We start from the raw sequence: 20,358 nt of genomic DNA, 5'->3' as shown, positions 1-20,358 counted from the left end.
TCCCTCCCACCCACTAAAATACTCTTCCTTCTAAAGTGTATTTTAAAGAGTAGATCTTCGGGGCGCCTGGATGGCTTAGTCGGTTAAGTGTCCGACTTTCACTTAGGTCATGATCTCGCGGTTCGTGGTTTCTAGCCCCACGTCGGGCTCTGTGCTGACTGCCAGCTCGGAGCCTGGAGCCTGTTTCAGTCTGTGACTCCCTCTCTCTCTGACCCTCCCCTGCTCATGCTGTCTCTCTCTCTCTCTTAGAAATAAATAAAACATAAAAAAATTAAAAAAAAAATAAAGAGTAGATCTTACAAATTACCATTTAAAGACTTGTAAAGGTTAATAACTCATGGTCATGAAAATCACTCATAACAAATAAAAAATGTTGACATCTCTAACAGTGAAATACTATTTCCAGGATTTTATGATTAAGAGATAAGTTTTACATACTCGACTAAATAAAAGCCTGTTGTCTAGTACTAATCTTTAATACCATCTCCAAGAATTATACATTCTATAGAGAATTCTACTTTTTGAGAGTTGAGGGCCTTAAATCCTCTGGCAAATTTATATTGCCCATAAGAAAAGAATGAACTTTAATAAATTACATCTTTAAAATAATCCTCAAATTTCATTTTATACCAAATTCTCAAAGCCTTTTCTTATCTTGGGTTTTGTTAAGCTATTAAAAAGAAAAACTTTTAATAGCTTTATATTAATAACTTTAAAACTTTCATATCTACCTTTTGGTAAAGGTATACTGTGGAAAGAGCCACCTGAGAGACTGATGGTAAACAGGTATTTTAGATTGTGTAGCAATTCACAGCGTTCAAAACACTGTTAAAAATATTTCACTTAATTCTCACAATCATATGAGTCAACATAGCAACTTTTATTTCCATTTTATAGAAATAAAACTCAAGGTCAGTAAAGGAACCACATATGAAAATTAGGATCTAAATTTTCTGACTTCTTGTGCAAAAGCCTTTCCGTTTTGTCACACTGCCTTTCACCTGTGTCATATACAATAGTGGCTAATTGGGGTCTGAATAATAGTTATTGCCTAAAAGAATAAAAAGAACATTAAAATGAGGTAGAGTGAACAAAACAGGAAAAGTTTCAATTATATTTTGTACTTTAGAAGGGGTTTTATATACAAATACTTAAGTTTTTGAGAATTTAATCAAAGAGAATGCATGAGAGGTTATGAGGAAATAAGAGACACAGGCACTTTATTTGCAAATATCTGTGGGTGTACATAAAGTACTTTTTCTTGTCTTAAACTTCTGTTTGAGTCACAGCAGCAAATTAGAACTTCTTTTAGAGAGGAAGAATTCTGCTTGCAGTATGTCCTCGGGAAATGGTTTCACAATCCTTCCCATATTTTATAAATAAACAGGGTTACAAAAAAAAAAAGGATTCCCTTCAGATAGAAATAACAATTTCTTAGAGTAACTCAGACTTTTCAGAAAGAAATAGAAAGTTAAGCTACTTGGCTAAACATATATCTTTACTCATATATAGAATCTGTAAGAGCTCTTATTCAGGCAAGAGAAAAGAAGAGCTTTAAAAAGAGTAACAATACCCTTCCATATAAAGAGAAGAGTGAACACAGGAAGGCTGGGTGTGGGGATGAAAGGCTTAACAAGGTGGGCTCAGGCACGGTCTGAATGAGTATTTTCCCAAGACTAGTTTTATTAAGAGAATAACCAATATCCTGGTCAGAACAAATAAAAGCACAGACTTCGATTCTCTCCAAAGTCAGAATTAACATAGCTTTTCTCTTAAAAAATAATTTGCCATCTAAAAAAGTTAATAATTTGCCACTGTGACTCAAACAAATGAACTAAAGCAGGAAAAGAGTGTCTCAAATATAACCTCCCCAAACTCTCTTTCTCTCTCTCTCTCACACACACACACGTACGCATTATCCTTGAATTTAAGGCAAGGCATTTCTTTCCAGCTATATATTACCTAAAGGTCTATAATATTTGGTCCCAGAATTTAAAATGATGTATAATAGCACTGCCTGTATAAATCAGCATAACTAGTTTTTTTCCCACTCATTTTCTGCATGCTGACAATCTCTTATACCACTTATGCCTTAGTATTTACCTGAACCTCTGAATTGGAGTCAACAGGCTGTAGTGAAAACCAAGTTTCTTTGCCACTGTGGTTACATAAGTCTTCTTTTTTGATGGCTACTTTTCCTATAGGAAATAAAACAATATAAGAAAAACAGATTTTGTATAATCACTAGCATTGCTAAAAAATCATTTGCACTGTTACATGTAATACTTTATAGAAAACATTTTTAAATAATTTGTACCTACTGATATTAAAAAATCCACTTTTTTTTCCTCACCAAACTTTTGCTTTAATGGGTCTCAAAATTCTGTGACAGATTTTTGGTCAAGTTGTTTCCTATATCCTAAAGAATGAAAAAGTGCCTCAGTTCTCCCTGCTCTTTGGAAGACCCTTTTCTGGGTCATTTTGAATCAGAGGATTAGACAAAAATTCAGTTGTATTTACATGAACTGTATTTTTTTAGTACTTACTCAGATTCACGTTTTCACCCAAAGTTCATTCCATGTAAAAAGCAATGTCCAGTGAGAGTGCAAACTAATCCTACCAAATCTTTAACACTATGAATAAACCACATGTTCTATCTAGACAGACATATTTGCATTTAATAAGAGTTCACAAGCTCCAATTAAGAGAAAAAGATAAATATCCTACATCACTAACAATATTAAAAACTGACTTGAAAATTATAGATTAAAACAGTAATTTTCTTTAAAATCTGCTTTCATTAAAACATTATAAACATTGCTTACGTTGCTTTAATGTGTACCAAAATAATAATAATAATAAATAATAATAATCAGGGCAGTTCCCTAGTTTCTACTTCTTACAGAAAGATACAGTACAAAGAACAAAGTTGTAGGAGAGGAAGAAACAGAAATGTTCTTATTATAATGAGGTATTTGCCATGTTGGTACAAAGCATTTCCTTCCTCAATTCAAGTTTTGAGAAGCAGACACAGCTTTGCATATGACTGACAATTTATTCCAAGACTCTACACAAAAGCTTCAACAAAGAATATATACTAAAGTCAACGTTCACTTTCTTTCATCAAATACAAATTTTCACTTTAAGTGCCCCAATTATACTTCATGCTCTTTCTCTTCTGATCTATCTTGGTCTTTCAGTTCTACATTTGAAAACGTTTAGGAAACAGTAAAAAGTTTTCTATCAGGATTTATCAATTCTTCTGTTTCTTTTTTTTTTTTTTTAAATGTTTTTTTTTATTTATTTCTAGGAGAGAGAGAGAGACAGCGTGAGCAGGGGAGGGTCAGAGAGAGAGGAAGACACAGACTCTGAAACAGGCTCCAGGCTCNGAGAGAGAGAGACAGCGTGAGCAGGGGAGGGTCAGAGAGAGAGGAAGACACAGACTCTGAAACAGGCTCCAGGCTCTGAGCTGGCAGTCAGCACAGAGCCCGACGCGGGGCTCGAACCCACGAACCGTGAGATCACGACGTGAGCGAAAGTCGGACGCTTAACCGACTAAGCCACCAGGGCGCCCCTCAATTCTTCTGTTTTAAGTGCTAAGGAAAGGTATGACAAGAAAAAAATACCGAAAAACTTTCATTAAATTTTTATTTGGAATTAGGTAGTGGTGATGGTTGCACAAATCTGTGAATATACTGAAGACTACTGCAGGGGCACATGGGTGGCTCAGTCGGTTAAGTGTCCAACTTTTGCTCAGGTCATGATCTCACAGTTTGTGAGTTCAAGTCCCGCATCAGGTTCTACACTGACAGTGCAGAGCCTGCTTGGGATTCTCTCCCTCCTCTCTCTCTGCTCCTCCTCCCCTGCTTACACTTTCTCTCTCTCAAAATAAATAAACATAAATAAATAAAATACATAGACAGATGGATAAACTGGATGAAGTCTAATGTAAAGGCCAAATCTTCTTGTGAATATACATAATTTATAATTCATTCAAATCTTGTAGGAAATGGAACCAGAAAAATAATATATTTTAGCGCTTTTTTTGGTTAAACTTAAAGACACAAAATGATGGGAAAACAAATTCTTCCACTACTGGATATACAGATTAAAAGCCAAGTACAGAATTTAGGCACTCAAATATTCTTTATACTGTTGAAGTTTAGGTTAAGAGACAAATTACACAAATCTAAGGTTTTACCTATGAATTATAGCAAATTCCTAGCAAATCAATATAATACCAAGAATGACTTAAGATACAGAATTATGACAAGGTATTATGTCACAAATGATTAGGATTATCAAAAGTCTATCAAGTGGTTCCATCTACCACTGAATCCACTCCAGATATGAACATGAAGGCAACATATAAGAGTTTGACACATATATATACATACATGTACATATAGAAATAGATGTACATATCCTATAGCTGAAGTTCTTAACATTTTGAAAACAACTCATTTCCCCCTTTAAGAATCTTGGTATCTATTCACCGTTTATGTCCTCTTTCCAGAAAAATGCAGATATTATCTGGCATGTAATTTTAAGACAGTTTACTCACTATCCAGTAACTCACTGGTAGATTCCTCGTTAAGGCCTAATCACAGTTACCAGGATTTTTAGTTTTATACATAATTTATGAATATGTACACATATATACATGTGTGTATTTATTTTATATTTATAAGTATCACCAAAGCCAGATGCCAACTTAAAAATAGAGTTTTTGAAAAAATGTATTTGGAAGTTTACTGGCTTAATTGATTCATTTACTCATTCAATAAATAATCACAATGCCACTGTGCTTTAAATGGTGATATGATTTCCAGACTCCCATAACCAAAATCTATTTAATTAGTAAAATTTATAAAAAGTAGAGTAGGAACTCTACTCAGATCATTGAGTATCCATCTTTATATCAGAGGTGTCTTTCCAAATGAGAATTTTCTTAATTCATGGTAAAAATTCCCAGAAGCAAGTACCTTCTCCTTCTACCTATCTTGTGCATCCATGGCACTCATTGTCATGAAAGAGTTGAATGATTCTTGTCCTCTGAGAGAGAAGCCCTTCTCTGATTGGCTGCAAAAATTTTGTGCCTCTAATGGTCCCAAAGATAGTTTAGTGTTCACCATTTTGAACAAAGTTAACTCATTACTTTAGTGACCATGAAATCACCAACCTCAAGGGAAAAAAAAAATTTTCCAGGGACAAACTACTCAACAAATTATATAAAGGTACTATTTCATTTCCCCACTGTCCTGACAAACTCATAGACAGAAAGAGCTCAGATCAAACACACACACACACACACACACACACACACACACACTCCACCAGATGCTGTACCAGCTCCTTAAAATAAGACAAGGAGAGGAAACACAAAAAGAAATGAAGGAAATGTGGGCACAGAAATTATCTTTGTTGGTCTCTAAGTAGGAAAAAAAAAAGTATTCTCAGCTTACCAGCACCACTTCTAAACAAGATTTTCTTGCCATCTGTAAAAACTATGTTATATTTGGGGCCCATTTTTAGACACAACATATTCTTAGAAATTGCATCCTGATACAGATCACCAACTGGCAAATCTTGCTAGTCCTGTTCCTACATGGAAACTAGTAGAAATGGATGAAAAGAGCAGATATAAGTAGTGACAACTGTAACTGTCTATACAGGATCAAAATGGACCAGAACACTGAACAAATTCTGGCACAAAGTCAACAAGAGCATTTCAGTCAATCACAAAACTTTGATGCCTTCATGTATAGAGTTTAGGGTATGTTTGTTCTCTATGGTATTTTAATGGTTCCCCAAAATCATACTTCCTTAGTCTTTGCATTGTGTGGTCTCCTCTAGCACAGACCCTGGTTTGGCCATGTCACTTGCTTTTACCAAAATGGGACATCAGCAAATGTAATGGAAGTAGAATCTTAATACACATCTATGCAGCAGGGCTTACACTCTTAAAACCCGAATATCATGTGACAAGGAAGGCACAGATAAGAGCCAGCACCAGCCACCAGACATATGCATCAGGGCATTCAGTCCAGTCAATCTTCCAGATAAGTGCACATTAGTGATCCCAGCTGAGACCAGCAGAAGAACCACCAATGAGCTCAGCCCAAATTAACAACTCTCAGGATCATGACCACATATATAGTTGATGTATTAAGCCACCAAGTATTGCAATGGTTTGTTATGTACCAATAGATAAGTGATAGAGACCCTAGGCAAACAGATATGAAAGTGTCATCTTAGGCAATTTTTAAACAGTGGGTTTGACTTCAGAGATAAATACCAGCAGAAATTACAAACTGAAGAGATGGAAAAGACCTTAGCAATCTTAAACTCAGTCTTATTTTATAGATGAGCCAGGCCTAACAAGGTGAAGTGATGTGTTTAAGGTCACACAGCCAGTAAGTGACAGAGTCAAGAATGAATTCAGGTCTCTGATATCTTACTGAAATTCTCTTATACTGTTCTGAACCAAGGGGAAAGAAAAAAAAGTTGCCAAAGTCAGATAACCATAGTTTAGTTTTTGAGCCTCGATTCCCCCTCAAATTAAAATACCTAGAAAATACACATGAGAAGGTAAAATATGTTTTATTTTTCTCTTTTCTCTTTGGAAATGGAAATACATTCTTACATAAAACTTTTATATTTTTACATTCCTTTTAAGAGAGGATACTATACCTTAGGTAAATATATCACACAGTAAAAGATTTTTAAAGCCTTAATTTTGCAACTTCCTATCTTTTTATGGCAAAGTTCCTAGGTCTCAAGCTTTGAATTCATAATCGAGTTTGTGCCTAACATAAAATAATTTCCCCCATATTAATAGCAGTTATTACTTTTGGGAAGTGGACTGGGAGGGAGTCAGTGGTCAAAATGAATTAGGATTATCTGTAGTACTCCAATTTGAAATTAAAAAAAATTTTTTTTTACTGTTTTATTTATTTCTGAGAGAGAGAGGGAGAGAGAGACAGCATGAGCAGGGGAGGGTCAGTGAGAGAGGGAGACACAGAATCTGAAACAGGCTCCAGGCTCTGAGCTAGCTGTTAGCACAGAGCCGGATGCAGAGCTCGAACCCACGAACCGCAAGATCATGCCCTGAGCTGAAGCCGGATGCTTAACCGGCTGAGCTACCCAGGCGCCCCACAATTTGAAATTTTTTTTATAAAAAGACAAAAATTCATATATTACTTATATAGTTAATAAACAAACAAGCTCTTAAAACTGTATTTGGCTAGTGCACATTCTCAGATATTCTTAAGTTTCAAAGCTCAAATTTCACTTGAAAATGCTATTGTACTGTTAATCTTCAACCTGGCAACTAAGAATTATAAAATATTTGAACTCAATTTTCAATAGCTAAAAAATTAAAAATTAAAAAAACAAAACCCTCAGGGTGCCTGGATGCCTCAGTGGGGTGTGATTCTTGATTTCCGCTTGTGTTAAGATCCCAAAGTTGAGCCCTGAGTTAGGTTCTACACTGAGCATGCAACCTTACTTAAGATTTTCTACCTCTCCCCTCTGCTCCCTCTGCATCCCTTGTGGATGCTTAAAAAAGCAACAACCGAACTTTATAAGTTAATGAGAAAAGAAACTATGTTAAACTACAAAAATGTACAAATTCATAAATGAAAACCATTTTCCAACTTTAACAGGTACATACATGCTCAATTTAATAATAATTCCTTTATGTAAAAGGGAAAAAAATGCCACTAAATGTAAAAATTTTGTCTTAATAAACTTATTTGAAAAAAGTTCTCACACCAACTTATGGCTTTCTGATACTGTTCCACAAAGAACTGATTTTTACTTAAAATTTTTTTTGCTTAAAAGTATAATTGACTTTTACTTTAAAAACAACAACCAAAAAGAAGCACAGAGAATTTTTGGAAATCTTAATTATGAAACTCAACTAAAGGCCTTTTCAAGAAATAATGTATGATAACTATATTATATACAATGAAAATTACAAAATTTTCTTAAAAAGACATGATAGACACTTGTTCTCAAGCGTCTCTCATAATCACGAAAAGCCTTTATCCAACCCTTACCCTATTCTACCTCTCTCTAGTTGACATTAAAAGATCTCCTGGCCTTCTGATATATGAATCTCTCCTATCTCTATTCCTACCTCCCTGATAAATTTTATCAATATTCATTGAAGCCTCATTTTCCCTGTGTTTTACTTATCTGTTCCCAGGGCAATTTCATGCATTCCTGCAGAGGCTTCAAGTATCACTTCATATGAAGGATTCTCAAATTCACATCTCCAGGTCTTCTCTCTAAGCTTCAGATCTGTATTTCCAACAGTCAACTACGGTGTCCACCAAGATGTTCCCCAGGTAATACAAGTTTAACTTGTTTTAAATTAGGGGCGCCTGAGTGGCTCAGTCGGTTAAGTGTCCAACCTCAACTCAGGTCATGATCTCATAGTTCATGAGCTCGAGCCATGTGTCAGGCTCTGTGCTGACAGCTTGGAGCTTGGAACCTGCTTTGGATTCTGTCTCCCTCTTTCTCTGCCCCTCCCCTTCTCACAGTGTCTCTCCCTCTCTCAAAAATGAATAAACTTAAAAAAAAAAATCAAAGTCATCCTCTCCTCTTCCCATCCTGTATTCTTTATTTCAGTTAATGCCATTTTTAACTCTTTCCTTTCTCAGAATCCTTCATCCCCTTATAGACCCTAAGCCCTCCTTGAAGCTTCTTCAAGTGAAGTACATTCTCTCACTCACATTCCCACTGCCACTGTCCTTTGCATCTCATTTGATAATAACCTCCCTGACTCTTAACGTCTCTACTCTAAACCATAAACTACAGATTACATAGGTAAAGTGTGTGTATCTATACTTTAAAAGAACATATATACATATACATACATTTACATATGTAATCTACAGACACTGAGTTTGTACTCTGGAAATTAATGCTGTAGACCATAAAAAAATTGTTGAACTACAGCATGCCTGGATGGCTCAATCAGTTAAATGTCCAACTTCGGCTCAGGTCATGATCTCAAGGGTTCATGGGTTCAAGCCCTGCTTCGGGCTCTGTGCTGACAGCTCAGAGCCTGGAGCCTACTTCAGATTCTATGTCCCCTCTCTTCCCCTCCCCTGCTCACGCTCTGTCTCTCTCTCTCTCTCTCAAAAATAAAAATTTTTTTTAAAAAGTTGTTAAACTACAAAAGTATTCATGTATACATAGTCATTATATAATTTTAAAAAGTTTTTCTTTTCTTTTTTTTTAAAGCTTTCTCATTCTTAAAAGGTTCAACACTACTTTCTATAGGATGAAGTCTAAGCTTCTTAGCAGTTTTCAGGGTCCGTCACAACTTGGCCCCAATTTATATTCCCAGTTTCACTTCTACCACCCTCTTCCTATTGTAATTTATATATTCCAGTGGATATACCACAAACATGTTTTGTTTTTTCCTCCTCTAATTCTGTGAATCCCTATTACGTGAAAATTTCTTACTTTTCTACCTAGGTAGTCTGTTAATCCTCCACCGAACAAGATTACCTGTTCTCTGTGCTCCCAACTACATTGTTCATACCTCTAGCCCAGATCCAATTACAATAAATTAGAATTAGAGTACAAGTGTGCTTCTCTGATAGCCTGGGTTGTCTTCTTTGTATTCTCATCTTTTGTATGCCACACAGAAGTGTTTGTAAATGTTGGTTTAAATGAATTGAGGATGGGACCTCAGGGGTGATTCATAATTGAGGGTTTGCTGGAAAGAAAAGAGTCTGCGTATAAATAAAGAACTCAGAAGAAGAAAGACAATTAGGATAATACAAAGTCATTAAACTCTATTTTCTTTGGTTTTCAACAAGTTGAATAAGCAATCAAAAAGAGTCAAATATGACAGAGAGGCAGATAAGGATTCAACACTATGAAAATGCCTTTTGTGACAAAGAAACAGCATTTGCTATGTAGACAGCTGATAAAACTTAACATATTAAACAAATAAATATGCTTAAGAGTAAATAAAGAAATCCATCCAAATGAAAAATGGGCATGACAATGAAAATCTAGTTTATAGAAGAAAAATATAAAAGACTAATAAACATACAAAAAAATTCATTGATAATCAGAAAAATACAAGTTAAAAAATATTATTTTTACCTATCAAATTGGGAAAAAATTTTTTCAATGCTAATATCCAAGAATAACAAGGGTATGGTAAAATGATTATACCCAAGCTATGTTTGGGGGAATTTAAATTGGCACAATTTTTCTGGGGGACAATGTAAAAATTACAGACAGAAGAAATTTTAAAAATATTCATATCTTGAGGTGCCTGAGTGGCTCAGTCAGTTAAGCATCCAACTCTTAATTTTGGCTCAGGTGGGATCAAGCCAAGCATCTGCTTAGGATTCCCTCTCTCCCTTCCCCTCCCTCCCAGCTCATGCCTGTGCCTGTGTATGTAACATGTACTAAGGAAATAAATTTTAATAAATAAATAAACAGGGGCACCTGGGTGGCTCAGTCGGTTAAGTGTCCAACTTCGGCTCAGGTCATGATCTCATGGTTCATGAGTTCAAGTTCTGCATCAGGCTCCGTGCTGTCAGCTCAGAGCCTGGAACCTGCTTTGGACTCTGTGTCTCCCTCTTATTCTCTCTCCATACCCCACTCACACTCTCTCTCTGTCTCTCAAAAATAAATAAGTGTTTAAAAAAACAAAGAATCTGTTACATAAAAAAATAGTAAAAATAAATAAAATAAAAACATTCATATCCTTTAACCCAGTATTTTCACTTCTAGAAATTTATTCTAAGAAAAAGATACATGCAAAGATGTATGCAAGAAGGATGTTCACATCATTTTTTTAAGTTTATTTATTTATTTTGAGAGAATGAGAGAGTACAAGCAGGGGAGAGGCAGAGAGAGAGGAAGAGAGAGAGAATCCGAAGCAGGCTCTGCATTGTCAGCACAGACCCAGACACAGGGCTCGAACTCACAAACCATGAGATCATAACCCAAGGTGAAATCAAGAGTTGGATGCTCAACCAACTGATCCACCCACGTGCTCCAGGTGCTAAGGTCATTTGATTTCCTCTAAAATGATTCTGGCAAACTTCAAAAAAAGTTTGTTAAGAAAATATAGAAGTCAGGTTACAAAGATTTAAAAAGAAAGAAGCAGTAGAAGAAGGCTACAAACCATTTATTAAGGAGTTCAACAGCAAAATTGGAAACAAATTATATGGTAGTTAACAGAGGACAAAGTCAAATAAATCTTTTTGAAAAGTCAAATTAGTGGCACCTAGGTGGCTCAGTCGGTTGAGCATCCGACTTTGGCTCAGTTCATGATCACATGGTTTGTGGGTTCGAGCCCCACGTTGGGCTCTGTGCTGACAGCTCAGAGCCTGGAGCCTGTTCAGATTCTGTGTTTCCCTCTCTCTCTGCTCCTCCCCCACTTGTGCTCGGTCTCTCTCTGTCTCAAAAATAAATAAAACCAAAAAAAAATTTTTTTAAATAAATAAAAAGTCAAATTAATCATTTAAACTGTAGAAGACCTGACCATATTTCAAATCAGAAAGGAGAGATGGAAATGATGAAATTCACAATACTAAAAAGCAAGAGGATAATACATGCAAATTATAGACCTCTACCTGTTATTAAAATACAGACAATGGTACAAAGACCAAGAATCTGACACATACATGTCCATTGAGCTTTGTTCTACTTCATGCCCACAGATCACACCCCAGCCTTAGATACTTATTTAAGAAAGAGTATTCATGGTACCAATAGAGCCAGAGAGAAAACGTATGTCTACGTTAAAGCAAATTATTACTTACATTAAAAAAAGCTTGAAAAATCACTGTTCTTTGGAGATCTTATACTGTGATCTTTGTATTAAACTATTCTTTGAATCATTCAGCAAATACTTACCAAGTATTTACTAAATGTAAGGCACTCTTTGAGTGACAGTCTCTATCTTCACAAATCTCATATTAGACTAGATATTAAACAAAAAACTGACGAACAAGTACAATGAGTACTCTCAAAAATGCCCCATCAGGTACTCTGGAAACATGACACCATGATTAGGGGGAGACCAGTGAAGTCACCTCCAAAGTGTGACCTAAGCTGAGCATACAAATTAAAAATAAGATTCACAAATGAACATGAAGAGTAGAGAAAAGGATTAGAAATGTTGAACATATAAAAACACCAATGCTGTGATTAAAGATAATTATGAATAGTACATACCTATACGAAGGTCTCTCTGTAAAACATTCTTATCATAAACATAGAAAGACAAATACTGGAAAGTTCGTGGAATCTCAAAGTAAAATTCTTCACTGAAAAATGGGCTAGAGAGAAAAGGGGGAAAGGAAAGCTCATTAAATTTATATTTGACATTGTCCTCAAATAGTATTTTCAATAAAATAAAATATACAGACTAAAACATAGGGAAAAGCTTCAAAAGCTCCAAAATTATTCTCTATGCTAAGGTTCAATAAAACCCTGTACAAACCAAGCTAAACTCTGAGAGAACCTCAATTGCTAGGTTGAGCTCTGAACAGTTTTTCAGGAGTCCTATGGGCAGAAGACTCAATTATTGCCTAGGGTCATGTTCACCTAAAGTGGACACAAATGAGTTGAAGACAGTGTCATTCACACCATCATCTCAGAAATATGTATAGCTATGTTAATCATAATACACAACACAAAAGGATAATGTTATGTAAAGTATTATTTTAAAGTATATTTAAGAAATTAAAATGGGTTATTTTAAATCAACTTAAGTTATAAATTACATGTAATAAACCCAATTTAAAGTACAGAGGTTATTGATTTGATAAATTTATAAACCTGTGTTGCCTCCATCCCAGTCAAGACACAGTAACATTTCTGTCTCCCCAGAAAGTTTCCGTGTACTTCTCTGCAGTTATCCCACCAAACCTGACACAGGCAACCAGTGATCTGATGTCTACTAAATAGCTCTGTCAAAGAATTTCATATAAATAGAATTAAATAGTATGTACTCTTATGCCCAGCTTCTCTCACTCAGCTTAACACTGGAGATTTTTCCATTTTGCTGTGCATAAAAGTAGCGTATGCGTTTTTAATTGCTGCATACTATTCCATTCATGAATATTTCACAATCTATTCTCCCAGTCATGTCATGTGAGTTATTTCTAGTTTGGGCTATTAAAAAGAAGCTGCTATAATATTTTTATAGAAGGTTTTTTCTGAACATATGCTTTCCATTATTTTGGGTAGATAGCTAAAAGAGTGGAATTGCTAAGTTAAAGGTAGATGAATTTTTAATTTATAAGAAACTGTCACACTGTTTTCCAACACCTGTGTACTAAACAAATGTGTACCATTTACACTTCTACCAGCAGTGGAGGGCTCCAGTTGTTCCATTTCATTGTCAAATTTTGCTACTGAAATTCTTCTTTAAATTAGCTATTCTATTGACTGTGATATGATAAATTTTTACATCTACCCCAATCAAGATACAGAACATTTCTATCTCCCCAGACAGTTCCCTTGTGCAATCACCTCCTCCATCCTGTCACAAAAACCAGTGATCTGATTCTGATCAGGACATATTTTGTTCAAGAATCTATAGTGACAGAGATGGCTTTAAACTGCATTTCCCTGATGACTAATGATGATGAATATTTTTCATGTGCCTGTTGGCCATTTGTATATATTCTTTTGAGAAATATCTATTTGTGTTTTCTCCACATATTTTAAATGGGCTGTCTGTCTTCTTATTGGTTTTGTTTTTGTTTTTAAGTAAATTCTAGATACAAGTCCTTTGTCAGAATATTTTCTTCCAGCTGTGGCTTGCCATTTCATTTTCTTGACAGTGTCTGTTGAAGAGCAGAAGAATCTGATTTTAATGAAATCCAGTTTCTCAATTTTCTTCTTTTATGACTAGTGATTTCTGCATCCTAAGTAAGAAATCTTTGCCTATCCCCAAGTTGCTAAGATTTTCTCCTGTGAAACAACTTTTTTTTTTTTTTAGTGTTTATTTATTTTAGAGAGAGAGCGTATGACCAGGGGAAGGGCAGAAAGAGAGGGAGACAGAGAATCTGAAGCAGGTTCCAGGCTCTGAACTGTCAGCACAGCACCCAATGTGGGGCTTCAACCCATGAACTGAGAGATCATGACCTGAGCTAAAGTCAGACGCTTAACTGACTGAGCCACCCAGGTGCCCCCAAACAATTTACTTTTATAAGTTTATTTTAAGAATGCTATTTCGATGTTTAAATTCTTCTATAAAGACACAAATCTCTGAAATGCTAGTAAATATCTTTGTCAAGATCACTTCTTTCTTGAGAATGTTTAAAGAAATAAAGGATTCTTTGAAAATGTCACCAGAACATGCAATCCCTTTAGGATATCACAATTTAAAAAGAAAAAATCTGAAATTCAAAGGAAAATACTCTTATAGAAGTTATTTCTGACCTTGTCCAGAAAACAGCTGACTCAGCTTTTTAGTTATTTATAATGCCTGGTCAACTTTTGCCAATGTTATTTTCCACTTCAAATATAATGAAAATAAGTTTTTAAAAGTTGGTCTATCAAAATAACTGGAGTCCTCTAATCAATTTCAACATAAAAATTGACATAAAAACAACTATTAGGCAAAGACATGATATGTTTATGTATTTTCTCCTCTGCATCATTTCATAAACAATTATAAAATGGAAAATTTCCTTTATATATCACATGTATGCAAATATTATTTTTTTTAAATACATTTTAAAACCAAGAAAGAATACCACAGAACTATTCACTAAATCATATAGTTATCACTATATCACCACAATCTCAGCAAGTTAATCCCCACATCTTTAATTAATTAATTAATTAACTAATCAATTCATCTGAAGAAAACTTTTCAGTAACGTTGGTAAGCAGCAATGACTAGACTTACACAGTTTTTAAAACAATACTCTGTTGCTATCACTGATGTACGATCATGCATATGACTCCTAAGGAAATTTCTGGCATGGGGAAGAAAAGCAATGGGCACGAGCATTATTGCTATTTCTCAGCTTGTTTACATACCATTCACTCTTTAAAAGGATTTGAGGTAGAAATTTAAGAGCTATAGATTTCATATAGGACTCTTCCTTACCCTTTATGAAGACTCTGTATCCAGGCTGTCCATAAAAACTATAATACCCAGGACCCATAAAAATCTAAATGGTATCTGACTCTTGACTTGACAGCTTATTAAAATAAGGGGAAAAAACACCAACATGAAAGCCAGGTGAGCCAAATTTTATATTACAGATTCTTTCACCTAATTCCACAAGGAAAATGTTAGGGGGTACCTAGAATCCAGGAAGCACACTTCAAATAACCTAAGGCAAACCACTGCTAAAATAAAAAATCTTCCAAGTTGTTATACATCTAGAAAAAAATTTAAGATGGGTAAAAATAATTGCTGTCATCATTTTTCCCCAACGCAAGTATCTAGAAAGGCAAAAGTTTGAAAAAGAAAAAGTAAGCTAATTTTAGTCACTAATTTACAAAGCTACATATCTGAGACTACCACAAGTACTCAATTTATGGACAATTACTAGCTATGTATATATCATTGATTTTTGTGCGATATGGAATCAGTGTACATTGAGTGACACTAAGAGTTATGACAGTTTCAGGTTCCAATCTCCATTTTGCTTCCAACTTCCTATATTATATACACAAATTATTCAGCCTTTTGGTGACTCGGTTTCATCATTCATAACACATAAATAAAATTCTAATACAACAGGGACAGGTGATTTACGACTAAAGATATGAAGTATAAAATTTCAGGAAAAAAAAGGACAAGTATAAAGAAAAAAGATTATGAAAAAGAGCATTAAAAAATAGATTCCCTAGGGGTGCCTGGGTGGCTCAGTCAGTTAAGCATCTAACTCTTGGTTTCAGCTCAAATCGTGATCTCATGGTTTGTGAATTTGGAGCCCTGCATCGGACTCTGCACTGACAGTGCAGAGCCTGCTTGGGGACTCTCTGTCTCCCTTGGTCTCTATCCCTTCTGCTCGTGCTCTCATTCTCTCTCTCTCCCAAAATGAATAAACCCTAAAAAAAAAAATTTCCCAAAAAGTTTACAGGAGTCCTGACAGTACTTCATTCACCACATGTTCATTCCAACAACTCCCCGTGCCCTTGTTTTGACTCTTATCTCTGTCCAAGACTGTATCCTGTCAGCACAGCTCTGTGCTAGAATTATGCCCACAAATGCTATTACAGGGCAGAGGTGCCACACTTTAACTTTATGAATTAGAATTTATTATGATACTCTCAAAGTGCTATTAACACTGTCAAAAGATGAGAACTTTACCTAAGAACCCATTCCCTTACAATGACCTGTGCAACTCTTAAGAAATAATTTACTCTTGAGAGAGATAAAATAATGAGGTACTTTGAGAAAAGTTGAAATGAATAGACGCAATTTAGCCTAGAGAACAAACGGACTTACATTGACAGTTGTTTTCAAAAGCCTGAAAATGTCATGACAAGGATGGATTAAGGTGTTTTCCAGAAATCCAAGGGATAGGATTAGGGGCAATTAAAAGGAAGATATATTTTAAGGCAATGAAAAGCCACATGAAAGCCAGCACTGCATCTATCTTGTTCTCACGGATATAGGAATAAACAGCACCCAGCCAGTTCTTGGCATACAGTAGGTTCACCTTTTGATAGACATTATTTCAGTAAATTAAAGAGTTTTCTAAGGGTCAGAATAGTTCTACAAACAAAAAGTCTGCTTAAGAGGCAATGAACTCTTTGGTCACTGGAACAAACATTGTTAAGCAAATGTCCGATGACCTCTTGTCAATGATAATTGTCAGAAGGAACCAAGCATAAGGCAGCTGATTACTCCAGCTCAAAAAACATTAAGGCTCTTTCAAACTCTGAGATTCTGTAATTCTAAAAACAAATCCAGAATGTAAAAGAAAAGTTTCAAATAAAGGAAGTATTCTTGATGCATACAGTCTGGAAAAAGTATAAAATTTATTTATTAATATATATCATACAAAAAATAATTTACCAAATTTTTACAAACCTTAAAGACTTTTCAACAACTTGGGTACGATAAACTTCTTCTTGGTCCAAATTTATGGTGCAGAAACAATCTCTCATTTTGTTGGGTCCAAGATATGGCAATAAATTTTTTGCTTCACCTGTTGGCAAAAAAATTAAAATTGGTGTTAAATACCACCAGCTGCTTCATGCTAACCCTCATAAGGGATGAATTCAATTCAAAAGAACATTCCAGAGGTTGCACAAAAAAACCTCTAGTGATTATATAAAGAAGCTGATCAATTTGGGCTAAAGGCATCCAGTGACAGGGCACCTGGGTGGCTCAGTCGATTAAGCATCTGACTTTAGCTCAGGTCATAAGCTCACGGTTCATGAGTTCAAGTCCCACATCAGGATCTGTGCTGTCAGCACGGAGTCCACTTAGGATCCTTGTTCCCCCCTCTCTTTGTCCCTCCCCTGCTCACACACGTATGCACTCTCTCTCTCTCAAAAATAAATAAAATACTTAAAAAAAAAAAAAGGCATCCAGTGAGACTGAAGAGAGGAACTGTGTGTAAAGGAGTGTGAAGTCAATATATCATGGTGTTCCTGCTCGTGGAAAAGGGCAATACCCTCACTTGTCCTCTCCATCCCAATCACCAATGCCACCTCAAGGACTTAACTCCACAGTTAATCCCTCTTTCCTGCATCATCAGTTCTCTCTAGTGGCTCGTTCCCATCAGCACAAAAACAAGCTTTAATATTTCCCAATTTTAAAAGAGCACAAAAAGAAAAAAAATCTCCTTTGACCACATCCTCCCTTGTGGTACCATTTCATTTCTAGACTCCCTTTCATAGCAAATCTTCTCAAAAGCAATCATCTCTAGTCATTGTTTCTAATTTCTCACTTTCCATCCATTCTTCAACCCTCTCCCCAGTCAGCTTCTAACTCCATGACGACACACAGCAACTGTTCTAGCTAGGCTTATCAACGCTTTCCATATTTGCCAAATCCAATGGTCACCTCTCTGACCTTATCCTACCTGATCTGGTGGTGCCCTTATCACTATTTAATAATAGTGAACAGTAACATCCCTCCTTAAAATGCTCTTTTCTTAGCTTCCACAACACAATTATTTCTGGCTTTCCTCGTACATCCCTGACTCTCTGCTGACTTCTTTCCCTCCTCACCTCTAAATGTCGCAAAGCTTCAGGGCTCAGTTCTGGACCACCTTCTCTTCTTTACCTGTGCAAACTCCTTCAAGTATGGTGTTAATGCAGTTGCTTCCCCAGTCTGCATTTCCAGGTCTGATCTCTCCTCCTCAGCACTGGATGTGAATATCCAACTGCCTCCTTGGATATCCACTAGGCATCTGGGATTCAACAAGTCCCAGGCAAACCATCTGACTTCCTCCCTTAAAACATGCTCTTCCCCCAGTCTATCACCATCTTTCTCTCTTTTTCTCATCATCCTCCCCAAACCTTCCCCACATCTAGTCCATCAGCAAACCTCCAAAATATATCTCAAATCCAACCACTTTTCCTTGCCTTCACTGGTATTCCCCTACAATCCACTTTCCACCAAAGAGTGTGATAATCTGAGCATACACTTCAGGTCAGTCACTCCCCCAGCTCCAATACTATTCCATTTCACTTAGAATACAATCTCATTTCTTTTTTTTTTTTAATTTTTTTTTATTTCTAGGAGAGAGACAGAGAGAGAGACAGCGAGAGCAGGGGAGGGTCAGAGAGAGAGGGAGTGACAGACCGAAACAGGCTCCAGGCTCTGAGCTGGCAGTCACCACAGAGCCCGACGCGGGGCTCAAACCCACGAACCGTGAGATCATGACCTAAGCGAAAGTCGGACGCTTAACCGACTAAGCCACCCAGGCGCCCCAAAATACAATCTCATTTCTAAATTCCCATTTTCATGATCCACACAGCCCTACCTTTCTCTCCTGTCCGACCTCTTTTCTTCCTCCTCTCCTCAGAGTTCACCCTCTTTTCATTCACCAACCATGCCAAACTTGTTCAAGCTTAGGGCCTCTGCCTGGAACGCTCTAACTGTACAGCTTCACATGGCTAGCTCTGCTTATCCTTTAGGTCTCAGCTTAAATTCTCCTCAGGGAAACCTTCCCTGAATATTCTGTCTCATATAGATAATCCTGCTACCATAGTCTATTTCTGTTTTCTTGAAAGCATTTATAACTATCTGAAACTGCTAACTTTTATGTTTGTTTTCTGGTTCTCTCATTCTTGAGGCCTGAGAGCTTGTTAATCCCCCAAATCTAAAATAGTAAATATATAGTAGACATTTGAGAAGTACTTGCTGAATGAATACTAAGGAAGCCAGTAAGTCTAATTTTGAAGTTCTTGTGAGATACTCATGGGCCAAAAACACAAACAAAAGTGTGTGTGCTGAACTCAGACACTAGCGTACTAAATTAAGAAAGCAAGGTAGCTGGCTTAAGGGAACCAGTACTGCTCCAAGAACTATGAAACCAATGCTCCTGTTTTACCCCTGCTACTAAGTGTCTGAATGCCTTCACACAAATCACTAAAGCACAGCCTTCTTATCGGAAATTTGGGCTAGATAAACTCAAGTCTCTTTCTGCTTATCAACTTTAAAACTAAAGGCCATTTAAACCAATATATTTTAGCAGTCTATCAGAAACCTAAGAAGCACCTATGAAAAACTCAGTAATTTTTTTATTACAATGAGAAAATCAATGGAAAGGCACCAGCTTGTCATTGAGAGATTAAAAAAAAACAAACACAAGTTACCACTTAGAGTAAACATACTTATATTCATCTCAAGTCAGAATCAGGAATCTTTTAAACGACTCCAAAACTGCTTAATATGGATTGGCCTTTACAAATAAACCAATTTCCTACAGGAAAAAATTACATATATTTGAATTTGTATCCATCCAGGCTCCTCCTGAAGCTAGATGTTGCTTCTCTTATCCAAAGTTCATCCATCTTGTAGAGCTCTCTCTACCACATTCCCTCCCTCTCATTCCACAGCACTGTCTAACAATTATGATTGAAGAAGGTTGATTACTCTCAACCTTCCTCTCCTTTAAAAAAATTTTTTTTAATAATTATTTTTGAGAAAGAGATAGAGTGCAAGTGGGGCAGGGGCAGAGAGACAGAGGGAGACACAGAATCTGAAACAGGCTCCAGGCTCTGAGCTGTCAGCACAGAGCCCGACTCGGGGTTAGAACTCAGGAATGGCAAGATCATGACCTAAGCCTAAGTCGGACATTCAACTAACTGAGCCACCCAGGCGCCCCTCTTCTAGTCTTTCCTTCTTTGATGTCTCCTCTTTGAAAAAATCCAGAA

At 36.2% G+C, this 20,358-nt stretch overlaps 1 protein-coding gene across 3 annotated transcripts in view; it reads right to left on the bottom strand.

Annotated features, from left to right (window-relative positions):
• The window catches only part of RASA2 (RAS p21 protein activator 2), a 119,453-nt gene that overhangs the window by 76,842 nt on the left and 22,253 nt on the right, over positions 1 to 20,358 (bottom strand). For all 3 annotated transcript variants that reach the window (XM_039248535.1, XM_039248536.1, XM_039248537.1), the window contains exons 2-4: positions 17,057 to 17,174; positions 12,223 to 12,326; positions 2,104 to 2,198 (exon numbers count right to left, since the gene is read on the bottom strand). In XM_039248535.1, coding sequence (XP_039104466.1) covers positions 2,104 to 2,198; positions 12,223 to 12,326; positions 17,057 to 17,174 — 317 coding nt within the window. The remainder of the gene's footprint in view (positions 1 to 2,103; positions 2,199 to 12,222; positions 12,327 to 17,056; positions 17,175 to 20,358) is intronic.

This window comes from Hyaena hyaena, unplaced genomic scaffold (assembly GCF_003009895.1).
Source record: "Hyaena hyaena isolate Hyena2069 unplaced genomic scaffold, ASM300989v1 scaffold_311, whole genome shotgun sequence".
Lineage (NCBI taxonomy): Eukaryota > Metazoa > Chordata > Mammalia > Carnivora > Hyaenidae > Hyaena > Hyaena hyaena.
This window is presented reverse-complemented; position numbering and strand designations above follow the sequence as displayed.